The sequence below is a fragment of the Solea senegalensis genome, linkage group LG17 (assembly GCF_019176455.1).
Source record: "Solea senegalensis isolate Sse05_10M linkage group LG17, IFAPA_SoseM_1, whole genome shotgun sequence".
In the NCBI taxonomy this organism is placed as follows: Eukaryota; Metazoa; Chordata; class Actinopteri; order Pleuronectiformes; family Soleidae; genus Solea; species Solea senegalensis.
Window position 1 is genome coordinate 18,925,744 of NC_058037.1, and position 18,435 is coordinate 18,944,178.

The 18,435-nt window shown below is 39.2% G+C and overlaps 1 protein-coding gene across 18 annotated transcripts in view; it reads left to right on the plus strand.

Moving 5' to 3' along the window:
* Nucleotides 1-18,435, plus strand: part of afdna (afadin, adherens junction formation factor a) — a 100,523-nt gene that overhangs the window by 27,572 nt on the left and 54,516 nt on the right. For 11 of the 18 annotated variants that reach the window (XM_044049431.1, XM_044049416.1, XM_044049426.1 and 8 more), the window contains exons 2-10: nt 7,839-8,034; nt 8,153-8,265; nt 8,419-8,576; nt 8,893-9,053; nt 12,423-12,580; nt 14,043-14,127; nt 14,569-14,718; nt 16,335-16,379; nt 17,744-17,838. In XM_044049431.1, the coding sequence (XP_043905366.1) occupies nt 7,839-8,034; nt 8,153-8,265; nt 8,419-8,576; nt 8,893-9,053; nt 12,423-12,580; nt 14,043-14,127; nt 14,569-14,718; nt 16,335-16,379; nt 17,744-17,838 (1,161 nt within the window). The remainder of the gene's footprint in view (nt 1-7,838; nt 8,035-8,152; nt 8,266-8,418; nt 8,577-8,892; nt 9,054-12,422; nt 12,581-14,042; nt 14,128-14,568; nt 14,719-16,334; nt 16,380-17,743; nt 17,839-18,435) is intronic. The other 7 variants (XM_044049418.1, XM_044049433.1, XM_044049422.1 and 4 more) reach the window with 5 other exon arrangements.

Genomic DNA, 18,435 nt, shown 5'->3' on the forward strand with positions numbered 1-18,435 from the left:
GCTAAATGTCGGGAGATTAACGCATGTTTTCTGGGATTTTTTAAGCTTTTTTAACTGATTTATAGTTTGTCATTGTTCGGTTTGATTCTTGTTTCGGACGTCGCGCTTGTGAATTTTCCAGTGATGACGCTCTCTGACCAATCAGTGGCCGGCAGTCTGTTGACGTCACATTTTAATCAACTCAGCTCGCTTGGAACCTCTTCAGAGCAGATCAGATACGATCACTGATGGAAATGCCGTGCTGGAACTGTCTCGTGGAAAAGCGCCATTGTACTTCTATTTAATTGACTTTTATTTGAAAGACGAGCTATCAAAATGAAACGCAAACCTTTTTTGGCGTTCGTAGAGGTTTTCATAAAGACGTCGTCGCATTGTCCGCTGTCTGAACAGACAATGAGACGGACGCTAATACTGTAATTCCAGCAGTGTAATGATACAGGACGTGTTTGACTGTTTCTAGGTTGTTCTGTAGATTTCATGACAAAGCCACGTCTTCCTGTCGGTGTCTGTTTTACGTGCGTGCGTGCACGTATGAAGGTGTGAAGTTACTTTTTTTTAAAAAAGTTTACAAGCAGGAAAACAAAAGTTTTAAGTGTTTTTCTACACATGTAAAAGAGACATGAGCATGAGGAGGGAAGTGTCTTTGTTTTACAATCAGTTAGTGAAGTTTACTCTCTCTGTCTTCCTCATTCACACACACACACACAGATGTGACCTTTGACCCTGTCTCTGCAAGACCTTTGACCCCGAGGCGTTAGTCAGAGAGCGTGATGGGTAGATTTAGAAGTCAGTATTTATCTCCTGTGCTGTTCGCTGTCTTCTTACACACATCACATGGATGAGCTGTCGACTCAACTACCAGAGTGTGAGCACTGCATTAAAGTTTTGATACCATTAATTGTTTAATGATTATTTAGCATTTAAAATGATTTTTTTTGACTTTTTATTGGCTTTTTTTTTTTGACTTTTTATACTATTTTGATCGTTGATTAATCAGGTTAAGGTTGTTTTGTGTTCTTTTTGCTCCATATAACAAAGAAAGTAGTACTTTCTTTTTCTTTTTTCAACATTCTCTGACATCGACTTATCAATCGATGATGATAAGTAATCGTAATCCAGTAATCCAGCTGTTTAAATTTTTGGTGTTATTTTTTTGTTTGAGATTAAGAACAGAAAATGTCCACAATAATACCAGGACTTAACTTTTGACACATTTAACTTGATATCTTTACTTTTGATATATCAGTCACAATATGATATTATCATGATATTTATGTCACATTATCATGATATTTAAGTCACAGTATGATATTATCATGATATTTATGTCACATTATCATGATATTTAAGTCACAGTATGATATTATCATGATATTTAAGTCACAGTATGATATTGCAATATTTAAGTCACAGTATGATATTATCACAATATTTAAGTCACATTATCATATTTAAGTCACAGTATGATATATCATGATATTTAAGTTACAGTTTGATATTATCATGATATTTAATTCACATTATGATATTGCAATATTTATGTCACAGCATGATATTATCGTGATATTTAAGTCACAGTATGATATTTAAGTCACAGTATGATATTATCGTGATATTTAAGTCACAGTATGATATTTAAGTCACTGTATGATATTGCAATAAGTCACAGTATGATATTTAAGTCACAGTATGATATTATCGTGATATTTAAGTCACAGTATGATATTATCGCGATATATAAGTGACATTATCATATTTAAGTCACAGCATGATATTATCACAACATTTAAGTACAGTATCAGCATATTTGGTGTCTCAAAAGTGACATAATGTAGCTATCAAAATATTCAATATTTGACTGTAATGGATTTGTCGCCATCATCAGCCGCCTTTTTTTTTTTGAACATTTAATTTATTAAATTTGTTATTGCTCTTTTAGACTCCAGCAAAGTTATCTTTGACTTTTCTGCTCTGCCCTTTCTTGTGACTTATCTGTAGACATGGAATATGTTTGTACTGTTGATACAGTCGTACCAGAACGTTCCATATCTGCTTCTATATTCAGACTGGATCTTATCACAGGAGAACTGAGCACACATTTTATTTTATGTTTGTTGTTGACAGTTGGGTGAAATGTCGGGTAATGAGTATTAGTAGATACTGTAGTTTTTCTGTTGGTGTCTGCAGCGCATCAGTCACCACCAGCTACACACACTGTTTTTTTTTTCCCAGCAGGAATTTATCTAACTGATAAACCTTATCTGAGCTTACTGTGTTGGCCTAATTTTGTGTGTGTTTGTGTTCCGGTCTAACCTGTGTGGTACAGATTTGTTGACAACAGTCCAGTTAATTGGGGATGATTTGTGAACTTGTTCTAATTCCTTAAAAACACTTGATTAACCTATCTGTCAAAATGGTCGACGATTAATTTAGTAATCAATTAATAATCGATTCACCGAGTAATTGTTTCAGCCCTAATCTCAACTGACATAGGGCGAAAGACGGGGGTCACCTTGGACAGATCGCCAGTGCATAGTTTTGGAATTCTCTAGGTATCGCAAACTGGTCTAGGAGTTGCAGTAATGAGAAGAACGCATGCCAAAATACGGATGGGAATTGGTATCGGTCCGATACCGGTTAAAATCACTGGATCGGATATCAGGCAGATAAAAATATAAGATCATACACAATCCAAAATTCCTGTATACTATATTGTATGCTTCTCTTTGCGCTGACTGTAAAAATGTAAATAACAAATGGCTAAATGTTTTGGGCTGTTTATTTCTTCTTCTTGTGAGAACAATATTTGTTACATAAATGTGCTGTTAACAGCGTTATATATCAGACTAATATCGGTAGTTTGTGTTATCGTTATTGGTATCGGACACAAAAAAAGTAGTATCGCTCCATTCCTGTGCAAAATCCAAGATTTGAATGTGTTTTTCTCCAGTGGGAATGAGATTAATCTGAGGTTTTTATTGGTTACTGCTTTGATTATTAATCCCATAATTAAAACAAGTTCTCTGATTTTCTAGCTTCTTAAATGTGAATATTCTCTGGTTTCTTTGCTCCATTTAACAAGGAAATCATTAAAACCATCATTTTTTAGTTTGTGGACGAGACAAAACGTTTGAGAACATCATTATTTCCAGGTTTGGGAAACCTTTTTCAGCGTTTTACTGTAGTTTATTCGGTGAATTAGCCTCAGAGTGAGGTAACCGTGCTCATCATGTCTGACAGAAAGAGTCCACCCGTCAAACAGCTGAGACTCTGCAGCGTCAGCTTCACTGAGAGTGACACTGCGCGCATGTGTGTGTGTTACAGGCTGTTGTTTTGGTGACAGAAATGCTGCATTAGCATTTCCTGTCAGACCATGTGCTGTTTGCTAAATAATAAAAGCTGTCTGGGATTATTATTATTACTCGAGTGAAAGCTGCTGAAGGGATCAAGTCAACAACAGTGTGTTCTTGTTTTGCCCTCGTGGTTCACAGTTTGCACACATTTGAGCACTGGATTTAAAAAATGCACGCAACTAAAAATATATTTAGTCCTAATAATTTGCCTGCGTCTTTTGCCTTTAGTTAAACTACTTTTGATTAAAAACAAGCTCTTTAATTTGGGATTCCAGCTTCTCAATTTAGCCATTTATTTACAATAAAACATTCACTTTAAGTAAAACATTGCACCAGGTTTAAGTAAAGCTGCCAAAATGTGAATAGTTTCTTTTCGTCCTAAAGTCACTCAGGGCTGGAACTAATTATCATTTCCATCACTGATTAATAATGTAGATTATTTTCTTCCTTATGAGTTGGTTGGAGTAGTTCGACCCTGTCATGTAGAGATTAACATTCGTGACGATATTTCACTTAATTATAAAATAAAAGTGTTTGCTTTGACACAAAACGATGATGGAATACATGTTTCATAATAAAAATGTTGATATTTCTCCTCTTATCCATTATTTACATCTTTTCACGGTTTACTTTTATTATATAACATCACCAATACATCACTATATCCAGTGAATATTAGGAGTGAAAAGGAGCTGTGTTTGAGTCGTGTGTACTTACAATTATCAGGTTCATAATGATGTTTGTTTGTTTGTGTGTTTTGTTTTTGTGAGGCAATGCTGTGTCGTTTGTTGCTGGTGGTAAGAAACCGTCTTCACCACTGCAACAACAAGACATTACAAGATGAAAGTGAAACTCAAACAGTAATTAACATGATTCACTCGTACAGTCACAGTTACATCACCGTGTCATGACACAAATTTCATTGTAGTAAATGTAGTTCAGAGGCAAAGTCTTGTATTGTAGATTTGAATAAATTCTTTTTGCTGATATCTGATTATATATACCGTTATTTTAGGAGTTTTGGGCTGATAAACTATACCGATATATATGTTTTACCCTGTGTCCAACTGCAACTGTAGATGAAATAAGTAAAAATGTAAAAATAATAGCTGTAGAGTGCACAAACATAGAAGAAATGGACGTATCATCCCATTCAGCCCACTGATTTAGTCATTAGTGCCGGTATCCGATAACACATTTCAAAGCCGATATCGGCCGATACCGATATCGTGCCTGTTGTACATTGTGCTTCCTTTAAGAAAAGTCAAGCAATAACATGGGTTTTTCTATGGCTAATGTTGATATATTTTTTTTTTATATCATCCCTCCATCTTACAAAATTAAACAGTTCAGTGGAAATTATCATTACCTACACAATTATTTTCAAATACATGAAACCGGACATCAAAAAATATGAATAAATAACTTTTGGATTAAAAAATGGTGATATATTAGGTCTATGAGAACAAAAATGTCTAATTTGTAATAACTGGATGATTAATAACTAATAATTGGGTAATGGCAATTGTTTAAAAATGGCAACTCTTGTCAATTCATGTACTACTAAGTTGTGTAAACGTGTGTGTGTAGGACTGGACCATTTCTGTAAACATGTGGGTGTGGGAATGACTGATAACATGGGAAGACATGGGTCAGTCGGACTGTACCATGTCCTGCAGGTGAACTGGGGTGGGTGGGGTGGAGTTTTCTTGTTGCCGCTGTGCTCGTGCTGGACTTGAACTTTAATCCGTTTGCACTCGTCCGTGACTGTGGTTGCACCGGTGTTAATTATCCACTGGCTGGCTCTGAGTGAGTGAAGTGGACTGGTGTCTCCACAGCAACCGTTACCAACGGTTACACAAGCGGCTGACAGCGCCGATGACCCACATTCCAGCCGTAAATCACAACACACACACACACACACTCCCGGCTCCACCCTCTTCTATCGAAACTATGCTCAGCGTTTCCACTTTGCCTGGAAGAGTCTATCAAACACGGGACGGGGGGGGGAGAGTTTTCCTTTTGTTTAACGGCTGTTTCTGTTTACTTGTATGAATCAGTCTTTACGCTCCCTTTATTTACCGTGTTCTCTCAGCTCCTCTGGTATCTGGTTTGTTTTGTGTGTTTAGTTGTTCCTTAACACTTTAATCAATACACAAGAGTATTTTGAAAGAAAGTGACAAAATAAATAAAACGGCATATGGATTCTGAGATTCACGTCGGATTTCTGAGAATTCAGTATTCTTGGGAAAAAGTCAGAGTTATGAGACTATAGTGAATTCTGAGAAAAAATTTAGAATTCTCAGATTCTGAGAAGTCAGAATTTTTAGGAAAAAGTCAATTCTGAGAAAAAAAATCAAGTTCAAGATTAAAGTCAGAATTCAGAGGAACAAAATCTGAGAAAGAATTCATGCGGTTTTATTTCTTTTTTTCCATGTGGCCCTAATTCTCTTCCATTAATCAACAGCTGATTTGATCATTGTAATTTTTAGTGTTGTCACTTATGACCTCACACTATGAGCATATTCATTGATTCATCTGTCAGGTGTTTTCTTGATTAATCCATTAGTTGTTTACGTCATAAAATGCAGAATAGTTGACTCCGTTTCCTGTCAATGTAAATGACTTCCATTCACTATTCTTTATAAATTAAAAATATAAGAAGTTAATATAAGTTAAATTGTTCCCCATATGATTGATTCTGTAAAGGAGAAGTTTATTGTGAAAGGACCTCGTCTGCATGCGACAAAAGGGATGCTGACAGGAAAGGCAGTTAAGAAAATGGAGAACAAAGTCGTTTTGTCTTTGTTCTCGGCTAATTAACGTATTGATCTGTGTGTTTCTGTTCAGCTCTAAGTGTCGGTTTGAGGTGTGTTCAGTGTCAATACGTGTGAAAGGACCACACGTACACATTCATCCTTTTAAAGCCAGACGCTACGATCAAGAAACCACTTTATATTCACCTTTTAAGACCCTTAAATCACAGATTTCTCATTAATCTTCTATCAAAATAGTCGGTGATTAATGTGGTTATCCATTAATACTAGATTTCATGGCTGCAGCTCGACATGTATGCGACACAGAGGCCGCCGGAGGACGTTCGGAGTGTAGAAATAATCTAGTTAAGTCCGGTTTAAACCTTCAACTCAGGTCACCTCACTCTCAGCCGGTCAGCCTCGGCTGTAGGTCGTACGCGCTCGCTCGATCGATCCGTCACCTTTACAACGTGTCTGCCCTCCTTTAATGCCACCAAGGTCTCTGTGAAATCAGACATTTCAAAATGTCTTTTATTGACATCCAGACACCTTTATTTGTCTGTAAATAATAATTTACAATAATTTTATGATATAATGTGCTCTTGAGGTAATAAGACGATCCTGTTCTCCTGCAAACTCCATGAGGAGCGAAATGTCAGCTTGCACATTTATACTGTACATACAGTGGCCTCACGTGTGTGTGTGTGTGTGTGTGTGTGTGTAACATGAGGTAAGCGTAGGTAAAGAAGCTCAAACACAGCATGTGCTTTATTTAATGAGTTAGTACGTGGTGGAAAGAGCCGTGTCATTTTGGTTCTAATTAGAGAGGAAAATAAGAATTCTCCTCCAAACAGAAGCTGCATTTAAACCCGAGTAAATGTAAGTAATTAACTCGGTGTTTACCAGGTTAACTCTGTAAACTACACAAATTACAGGCAGTATAATGTGTTCCATTTGTAGTCAGGGACGCCCCGCCCACCAAACTCAGATTTACCATCTCGGGAACAACCTCTACAGTATTTATTTGACAGTAAATTAGTCGTACACGTAGTACTTTTTAACTTTTAACCGTAGACGTGTTGCTACGATGTAAAATACCATGTCACGTTTGTATATGAAAATTAAAGCAAGTTTTTCTGCTTTTTTTTTGGCTTCTTAAATATGAATAGTTTCTGGTTTCTTTGCTCCGTATAAGAAAGAAATCCTTAAAACTGACTAGTTCTGGTTTGTGGACAAAACCAGACATTTGAGAACATTATTTTTCAACATTTTACAGACAAAAGAAGTGGGGAGAGTGGGGAGCTGTGTGAGGTTCTCAGTGAGACGATCGTTGAGCTAAAGATGCACAGTATTGGACTCGATAAATCGGGATATCGCAGTCGCTGGTGTTTGACCAGAGAGGACAGTGTATCTGCTAATTCTTATTAAAAACATCTAGAATTTGAATACTTGACACTGAAATGTGAAGATTTTGCACCTGCATCAGCAACTAAATCCACATACACACAGGTTTACACCTGAATAAAAGTTTAGTTACACCTTGAAAACAGTGCAGACGTCGTCGTGTGTAGGTTGACAGTGGAGGTCAGTGAATGTCATCTCGGCTTCACCTGCTGTTGCTCGCCGCCTCCTGGCTCTCAGCCAGTGATGCTTCTGTTGTCCTGTGACGGTCAAAGCTTCAGTCCGCTGCTTTTTAAGCATCGTTTTCTTCTCTTATTTTCTTCTCCAGGACTTGGAATTCCACGGTGTGATGAGGTTCTACTTCCAGGACCGCGTCGCCGGCAACTTTGCCACCAAGTGCATCAGAGTCTCCAGCACGGCAACAACGCAGGACGTCATCGAGACGTTAGCGGAGAAGTTCAGGCCGGACATGAGGATGCTCTCCTCGCCGAAATACTCCCTGTACGAAGTTCACGTCAGTGGCGGTGAGTTCCTCAGATTAACGTCAGGATAATAATACGAATAAGACTTTGACATAGTTGGCTCTTAGTCAGGCTGTCGGTCATTGATGTGTGTGTGTGTGTGTGTGTGTGTGTGTGTTAGAAGAGCGTCAGCTGGACCTGGACGAGAAGCCTCTGGTCGTTCAGCTGAACTGGAACAAAGATGACAGAGAAGGACGCTTCGTCCTGAAGAACGAGAACGACATCCAGCCTAAGGTTAGCTGCTCTGCCCGATTGCCTGTGTTTAACGGGAATGTTCATAATGACCTCCGACCCTAACCCCGACACAGTTAGCATAATCCAAATCCAGGAGGAAGCTCCACTGAGTCTCCAAAACGCACCTCATTCATCTTTCTCTTTTTCTCCCAGAAGAGCCAGAGTAACGGACCCGAGAAGGAGAAGGATGGAGTGATTCAGAACTTCAAGAGGACGCTGTCCAAGAAGGAGAAGAAGAAGGAGAAGAAGAGGGAGAAGGAGTTTGCCCGTATCCCCGACGGAGATGATCAGACGCTCAGCCGAGAGGACGGGTAACACACACACACACACACACACACTCACAGTTATCAGTCTCTCTCTGTCCTGCTCAGACATCCTCTCAGTCCTCGGAGACCGTCTTATTTTTACTTCTCCCAATGCCAAGAAAAGCACAGAAGTGTCCAGAAGAGGAAGGAGTAGTGATTTAAACTTTGACCTTCCTCTTCCTCCATCCGGCCTCTCTCTCTCTCTCTCTCTCTCTCTCTCTCTCTCTCTCTCTCTCTCTCTCTCTCTCTTTTCTTTACTCATTCTGTCATTTCATTTATCTCACTTCATTTTTTTTTTTTTTTTTTTTTTGCTGCTGTTCAGGGAAAACAGTCGCCTGGCAGCAGAGGTCTACAAGGACATGCCCGAGACCAGCTTCACCAGGACCATCTCCAACCCAGAGGTGGTGATGAAGAGGAGGCGTCAGCAGAAGCTGGAGAAGCGCATGCAGGAGTTCATGAGCAGCGACGGGAGGCCCGACTCAGGTCATTATCGACTCTTTACTGTCCGAGCTTCTCAGGTCTAAACTCAGGAAATTTTGCAGTCGCGGTGGAAAATTTCCAGATTTAAAAAGTTGGACCAGCAACAGACTTCAGTACACAAGTGTATCAGGTCACAACAAACAAACCGTTCTAGGGGCTATGACTTAGACGGCCATTAAACTTCTATTTTTGCCAGGTCACTCTGGACAAGGAAGGGATTAAACGTTACCGAAAGCTTCACTTTGAAACATCAGTGATGTGAGTACCCTGCTGTCGCTGCTTGTGTCAATATTTTTTAATTATTTTCTGGCAAAGTTGCACCATCTCTTTGCCCTGACCTGAGAAAAAACAGAAACAACAAAGCTTAGTGCCGACGATAAAAGTCATGTTGTAAAGAAAACTGCTGAAGTCGTGCAAAGTTCCCCGGACCTTCATTGGATTTATGGTCATGAAATTGGAGATGGAGGAAAAGCTACAACAACCGTTTTTCTATCACCTTTTTTTATAGCGCAGTAAAAAGACAGGAGCCTTTTCTGAGTAAAGGACGCACAGAACCGTCCGTCTACAATTCAGTAAATAAGCGACACACGAGGTCTATGGACAAAAGTAACGACCCGGCCGCCTACACGTGGGTATGTCTAAAAAGTGCGGAAATTAGCGCTGCAAGGCTCGGACCAAGTGTCAATTTGAAGTGTTCCTGCATTGAGCAGACACTTTTATACAAAAGACGACTAAGCGACATAGAAGAAGTCTTGGAAAGAACTCCTCTAGGTAGGAACAGTGGACTGATGGAGGGTGAGAGTGCAGAGGTGGATCCAAGGACAGAAGACGCTCTTGGAAGAGCTGGGTCTTCAAGAGCTTCTTGTTCTGGTAGCACTCGGTAGGTCATTCCATCAGCGTGGGACGACACAGGAAAAGAGTGTGGATTGGCACCACCAGACCACAATCCTTTTGATGAAAGGTGTAGTCGAGGGGTAACATGAGCCTTAAGGAGAGCGTTTGAGAAGGTGGGAGCAGACCCATGAAGCACTTTGTAGCCTAGCATCAGTGATTTGAACTTGATTTGCACGGCTAAGGGTAGCCACAGTGGCGTTCTGGACCATCTGTAGCGGTTTCACAGCACAGGTCGGGAGGCCTGTTAGCAGAGCGTTGCACTAGTGGAGGCAGGACACGACCAGAGCCTGGACTAGGAGCTGGGTAGCCTGTTGAGTTACGTATGGCCTGATATTTCTTATATTGAATTGTGCAAAGCAACATGACTGGACTGTAAAAGTCAACTGGTCATCAGTCATGACACCCAAGGTTCTACTGCAGCGGTTGTGATTGGTTTGCTGTGGATTTGTCGGGTGATTGGCAAAGGACTTCAGGGTTTGGGTAAGAAACCACTTCGGAATGATATCAGCGGCTTAACTGAAGACCGAATCAGGATCGCCTCAAAAAAGACGCACCATACGTGTCGTATGACTCAAACAAGCAAACGCGCCGCACGGTTTGTGTTCGTGTGACTCGGGACATTTCCTAATCGTCCTGCCAAACAAGACAGATGGACCAAAAACAGCTTTAACCACTGTCCACACACACACACACACACTGGGACAGAATGGCCTGTGGTCAGACAGTGACGTCCTCTCAACGTCTATTTTAAAGAGCACTTTTTATGTAATGGCTCTGAAAGGCCCTTCTCTCCTGTGGGTTTAAGTAAGGTGATCATTTGTAGTCGACGCGTCACGGTCACGCGGCCTCCACAGGAAAATGTGGTTCATTACAGCTTTTATGAGCAATAACTCCACTTTCTGTTTTTATTCACTCATTTTATATACTTGTAAAAAGAAAATGGAGTTCAGTTAGGACTGATATTGAGATTTTTGGATATCGTCATATCGTGATTAAGTATCTGTGATGACTTTAAAGACAGTGGGATTGGGTAAATACACAAAATGTTATAAATTTTGATTAAAAAGAATACATGGAATCAACAAAATTATATTCAAAAATAAGTCACGTAAATAACATGTTTAATTTTCAAGCTTCATTATTTGTGTTTTTTTAATGTATTTATAGTAAATTTCATAGTTTCTAACACATGTAAATGTCCTTCATTTAACTCTAAAAAAGCCGAAGAAATAAACCGCTTATTATCTGAAACGAAAGGTAATAATAAGTCTATTTTAAGATCATAAACAGTAGATATAAATATATATATAGATATATATGTAGTAGACACAGAATTGTAGTTGTTGTTGACTCAAGTAATCCAATGTTTTCATAGTGGGGCCCCCACTTTCCGTTTGGTGCCCCAGGGGATTACCTGCCCTGTGTTAACGGCCCCGTTTATACGTAGAACTCAACATTACCACACACATCCTATACAAATCTGTAACTTATTTGTGAAATATTCCTCTTCAGACCAAGGTTAATTGGAGAAATTGAGAGAAAAGATCTACAACTTCTACAAATCTACAAAAATGGCGACTTTCAATGGCTGAAAGTTGATCATTTTGTTGTTCACAAAGGTTAATTTCACATTTTCCTTGATGCAAACCATGTTTCTTTGATGATTTACGAGTTATATACCACGTCGTCCAGATGTTTGCATGTACTATTAAGGTGGTTCGTTGTTTTCAAAGCCGTAGTTTATGGATTTGTGCCTCTGTACAAGTGTTTCTTAAAAATAAACTGTGACGAGAGCAAATTTCTGCATAATTTAGCGACTAATTTACATCCATATGTTATGTATTTTATGATACATATATATGTATGTATATGTGTATATGTAGATGTATATATGTGTGTATGTATATATATATATATATATATATATATATATATATATATATAATATATGCTAATTTTAAACTTTCATGCAAAAAAGGGAAATCACAACAAAGTTAAGGTTAACAAAACTGTATTTATTAAACTCTTCATTTTCTAGCGGGTGGTTTCTCAAATGATGACATAAATTTGATGTACTGCTATATTTTGAAGCGACGCTTTTGCTACATATTTTGCATATCACCGTTGTTTTGCTGTGGTTTTCTTCGGGATTAATTCGGCCTTTCTGCTGGGCGAGGGCGTGTGACGTTGCACGCACGACAGACTGACGTATGTAACTAGGTGCGCTTGTTTTGTCTCGCTGTGAGAGGGAGAGACGCGAAAGAGTTAAATGTACGCGGCTAAAAGCAAATGTTTGACAACGTATACTCGAGTTTCACGATGTACATCGCACAGACAACAACGATATATCGAGTATATTCGATATATCGCCCAGCCCTACAACGACCCATCTGTGGGTCTCAACCCAGTGTTTGTGAACCACTGCTGTATATCAGGTGCATATTATTAAAAAACCAAAACTCTTTTATTGTCCTGCAGGAGGAACTTTGAGGATCTACGCCGACAGTCTGAAGCCCAACATCCCCTACAAGACCATCCTGCTCTCGACGAGAGACACGGCCGACTTCGCCGTGGTGGAGGCGCTGGAGAAGTACGGCCTGGAGAAGGAGAACCCTCGAGAGTACTGCATCGCCCGGGTAACCGTCACTGCAGCTCCTTCACCTCCATCCATGCTGCCTTTCACCTCATGAAGTGCATCCGTCTTATTTACGCTGACAACACTCGCCGGAAAATCCGATTCTAGAACCTGAGTCATGTGGAAAATGGTCCCAGAGTTTCATTATGACATTATGCTGTCTGAGCGGCATCTTTAATCCCAGCATCTTCTTTTCCGCTCATTTAATATATTTTAAATTCATCGATCTCTGTCCCATCGCTCCGCACCTTCACACCCTCCCAGTTCTACACTAAACATGGCTGCAGAGAGGACAGACAAGGTCACACACACACACACACACAGACCAGACTGCTGGATTGACACAGAATGTCACTCGGCTCATATAAAAAAAATCTTTTGGGAGGAATGCAGTTCAATTGCTTTCAGATGGAGCAGCAGCAGCAGCAGCAGCAGATGCTCCATGTCTGAGTGTGTGTGTCTGTGTGTGTTCATTACGGTGAACCCTGCCCTCCTCACAGTCTCTATCAACCATATCTGTTCCCTCACATGGACTCATGCTGTGGCCACTCATATGGAATGACACTGCTGCCTCCATACACACACATACGCACGCACACACTTTACCCAACCCTTAAGCTCATCCTTCTCATCCTTATCCTTAACCCTAATATCTAAAAAGCCTTCAGTGTTTCTCAAAATGTCCTCACTTCCTATGGTCATTAAGTATGTTGGTCCTCATAAACATACACATACAAGTATACACACACACACTCACACACACATGTTTGCACTTCATTACCCTAACCTAAACCCAATTCTAACCCTTAAACATTGCGGGGACATTTTGTAGACATCAAAATGCGTTCCTTAACCCTTTACCTAACCCTCAAGCATCACCACAAAACATCTTAACTCGAACCCTAAAACTGAAGTTCTCAGAAGTCTTCAATGTGTCCTTGTGAAGACACACAGCGCATTCCATAGCTAGTTACTCTAACCCTAAAACCAGGTCCTAACCTGCAAAAGCCCTTTTAAATGAAGTGAAGACCACCCATAATGTCCTCATTCCATAAGGTTTATAGGTTTTTTGGGTCCTCACAAAGCTACAAATACAAGAACACACTCTTTTACAGCACTCCTGGTGAGGACACTCGTCGACGTAAGGTGTCCCCGAGTTATTTACCCAAACAATCTAATCTAATCCTAATACTTAAAATAACCCTAAACCATCTTTTTAGTCCTAAAACACCTTCCAAGGTTCCTCTAGTTTTTCATTTATTTTAACGACACTGCATTGACGTCCATTCATTCAGTGTCATTCAGATTTTAGCCCTGAACTTGCTCGGAAATGAGCTTCTGCCTCATTAGGACCAGATTTTGGTGGTCCCCGTGAGGACGACTGGTCCCGACACGGTCCATTCTTGGACAGTGAGGACACTCAGATGTTGACCTGGTTGTTTTGTGTCTCGTTTCCTCGGCAGCAGGACGATAAGTCGGGGAAGGAGGCGATTCTGGACGACACCGAGTGTCCACTGCAGATCTTCAGGGACTGGCCCGCGGACCGAGGTAGCACACACGCACACACACTTGTTTTAACTCGGTCCTGCACATGTATGTGTGTGTCAAACGCTTCTTATTGTAAGATCTTACTTCTTTGGTCTCTGCTGCCCCCTCCTGCTGCTGTACAGTCATTACAACTCTTCACTTCACATGTAGATGACAAACTGTCACAACAGCATTCAAAACAGCAACATTTGTGCATAATTGAGCTCTTCTGGCTGTTTTAACTGTCATTTTCTTACCTCTGTTTTGATGTAGAATCAGAAAAAATGCCTTTTTCAAAAGATATTATATTGATAAATGACTAGTTGACTAGTTTAGATGATGATGGTGACATCCATCCATCTTCTACGGCTTTATCCTCCACATGAGGCTCCTTCTGCCAATCTCAGGTGACATATGGGCCGAAAAATGTCGTTTCCTGACACGTGTGTTTTGTCTCGTCAGGGGCGCTCGTGTTCCAGCTGAAGAAGAGACCTCCGGACTACCAGGGCAGGAAGGGAAGGAAAGGGGACGAGAAGGGTCTGAGGGGGAGGGAGGGCAGCAGCAGCTCACTGCCGCCCGAGAAACTGCCTTATCTGGTGGAGCTGAGTCCAGGTAAAACACCCATGTGCACGCCTGTAGCTCCACGGCTCCTGTAGAGGAAGTTGAAACCGTTAAAGCAGCAGCAAGTGTAGTACCGGGGACTGACCAGCAGGGTTTGACTCTCATCTGAAGTCAGTGAATCATCTTTTTGTTTCCAGATGTTGTGTGGTTCTCTTGCTGCTGCTGTCAGAACACACTTTACTGCATAAAACACACATCAAACTCCCATAGAGATAAACCCGAGGATGTTGTTTTATTGCCACATTATATTTATAGATTAAAGTGACAGTTATATGTAGTGTTGAATGTTTTAATTCATCACAACCAGTGCTGCCATTTACACACATGAATGAATTTAGGAATATGACGGAAAAGTTTACGTTGTTTTTCACTCATCGATCACTTATCAATTACTTGATTAAAGTAGATGAAGTTTTTCATAAAATAAAGGCCCTTTTTAAAAATTCCACACTCTGTCAAAGGAAAGCGAAATAAAACCTTTACCAACCATTTTTTCACACAGATTAAACAAATAATCCTGACTGTAGTCTTGAATCCTGCTAACAAACATGTGCAGTAATATAACCTCCTTAGTAGCGGTAAAAAAAAAAAAGGGGGAATATTACTAATTAAAAGTAATAAAAAAGGGGGGTGGGGAACAATATCAGGTAAGTTGTAATAAATATTCTGTGTATTTATATGAAGCTTGAAGCTTGAGCTGCTGAGTCCTGCTTTAATCCAATATTCAGCCCTAACAGCTCGTTATCTCTCTGCTACTGATGATGATTCCTTTCATTTTCTCCTTTTATAATCTGGCTGTGTGACCATCGCCCCCTGCTGTTCATGCTCTCATTAACCTCTCACACAAGCGGGAAAAACGACTACTAACGCTGTCTTAGACTGACGGGGAAAAACATGACGGAACATTAATGTGGTGGCTTTTGTGATGAGAGTGTGTGTGTGTGTGTGTGTTTGGCTCAGATTAGTGTGTATAACACTTGAATTAATGCTAATTTCTTCATCTGGTATGATCTGGATTAGCAAAAATGATATATATTGCATAATTCACATCTGGCTGTAGCTGACAAAACATTAGAAGACAATTATCTTTAATTGTCAAATAATTCCTTTTCCCACTAATATTTAGTGTAAAAAGACATGATATAATGCTTTAATAGACATTAACCAGTACATTTTTTACCATGTGAATTTAGCCATAGTTTCATGGAACATAGTTAAAGTTTTTTTTAGTTGTTGCATCAATAATAAAGAGTATTTTCTTCATTTCCTTTAGAATTATTTGACACTTTAAAGCTTTAACTCATAAAAGTATGATTTATTTGCCAAATTTACCATGATTTCCACCGTTGTTCACATATAATATGTAGACAGTGACGGTGTGTGTATATGAGAGAGTGAGTGTGTATTCATGTTCTCATGCATTTTAATGGGTTAACAAGGTGATGCTGCATTTTTTTCCTCCTTGCTGCATTTTTACCCTCTGCTTTTTGTCTGTTTTCTTTCCCACTTTCTTTACGGCATGGTGTGTGTGTGTGTGTGGCATTGTGCATGTGTCCTCCTCTTCCTCCTCTTCCTCTGCTCCTGCCTGTGCCTGTCTGCCTGACTAGGGCGAGGGAATCACTATGCCTACTACGCATATCGGCACCACGAAGGTAAAACATCCACCCACGTCTTCTCTGTGTCTGTTGCAATGGATGATGGGAGATGTCGCGGGCTTTATGTCGTACGATATTTTAGTTTTTCTGTTGTTTCTTAGAGACAAACAGAGAGGATTTTAGGGTTAAAATATTCAAATATTCCAATTTTAGGCAAAATCAACGTTCTGATTCTAGATTTTAACAATTTATGTTCTTTATTGTCGTTGCACACATGGACATGGTGCATTGGTGCAATGACTGGGTTTAAGTCATTTAAAACAACTTTTTAACAACTTTTAGCTTCTTAAATATGAATATTATATATATAATAAATGATTCAAAGTGAATAATTTTGTTTTGTTGTCAAAAGAACACACTTGAGAACATCACCATTTTGTATTTTGGACATTTTCTGGACCGGACTAGTATAAAACAAAATTTTTAGGATCTGAAATAGAGACAAAAACTTCATTATTATAAATATTGATTAAAAATCGACGAGGCAAGTAGGATATGACAAGGAAATATACAGAATAAACATTTTAAGAGCTCAAGATATATATATATATACAAACCATAAATATGCATAAATATTCAAATCTCAAAATCTCATTAATGTGAATCTTTTAAGTGGTTTTTGGTTCTACTAAAACTGAATAATTTTTTGGTTTTGGGTGATTTTATAGCCTAAATTAATTGAATTAACGGTCACAATCCCAATTAACTAATTATTTTTTCTATCTCCTAATATTCTTTTGACCTTTTCTAAGACTTTTATTTAAAACAGTCATAAATCTTGAAGGAAAAAGCTGTAAAATTTGCTGCAAATGTATTTTTCACGACCCCTAAAAACCAAAATCTAACCAGGACCCAGTTTCAGGTTAAAGTGACTCCATGATGTCACTGCGTGTGTTTATTTCTCGGTTGTAGGCGGAGTTTTCCCGTCAGCCTCGTTACATCAGCTGATTGATTGATTGATTGATTGATTGATTGATTGATTGATTGACTGTTGTTTTAAAAGGTGGTTTGAGGTTTTTCTGGCTCATTAAATGTTAACAGAAAACCTCGGAGCGTCTTTTAAAAGGTTGGTGCATGAAGTGAAAACAACATTTTCTTCAGTTGAACTAATTTGCTGCTTTGCTTTTTACTAAACTCCTTTAAACTAATAATCAATAACTGCTCTGCAGCCACACGACCGTGACAGAAAAACACCGTTTCTTTATTTTTTATCGACTTTAAATGTTCTCATGCTGCTCGTCGACAGAAAAGTGAGAGGGTGAACGTGTACGACTTTGATTTGGTTATTGATTAGTTTGTTGTTGTTGTTGTTTATCCTCTGTCGTCGTGCTGAGTGTGAGAATGTGTTTGTGTTTGTGCAGACGGCTCCGACTCGCGAGACAAACCAAAGCTTTACCGGCTTCAGTACAGCATCACTGAGGTCGGCTCCGACTGCACAGACGACGGAGCCATACAGGTGAACACACATACACACACACACACACTTTAAACGCTATTTAAATGTTTAGTGACATCTATATATATATCTATTCATTTCATTGATTGTGTCATTTAAATGTTGTGTTTTAAAGAGACAAAATGAACACAAAAACCAGTACCGTGCAAAGGTTCTCGGTCACGTTTAGACATATTGTTTTATTAATGATTATATTAACCATACTCAGTAATTATTTCACAATCACATCCAGGAAACACAGGAAACATGTTTGCAGTTTTAACTTAATAACAACATTTTTCAGCTTCTTTTAGATTAAAGATCTTAAGAGTATTTTCCTGTGGAGGGCAGTATTGCACCTCTCAGTGTACAGTCTACTGGAAATTATTAGGAGATTAATTCTTCTACTACTTTGTCTTCTTCATCTACTACTTCTTCATCTACTGCACTATCTTCTTCTTCTACTTCATCTACTACTTCTTCATCTACCACTTTATCTTCTTCTTCAACTTCATCTACTACTTCTTCTACTACTTTGTCTTCTTCTTTTACTACACCTACTACTTCTTCTACTTCATCTACTACTTCTACTACTTTGTCTTCTTCTACTACTTCTAA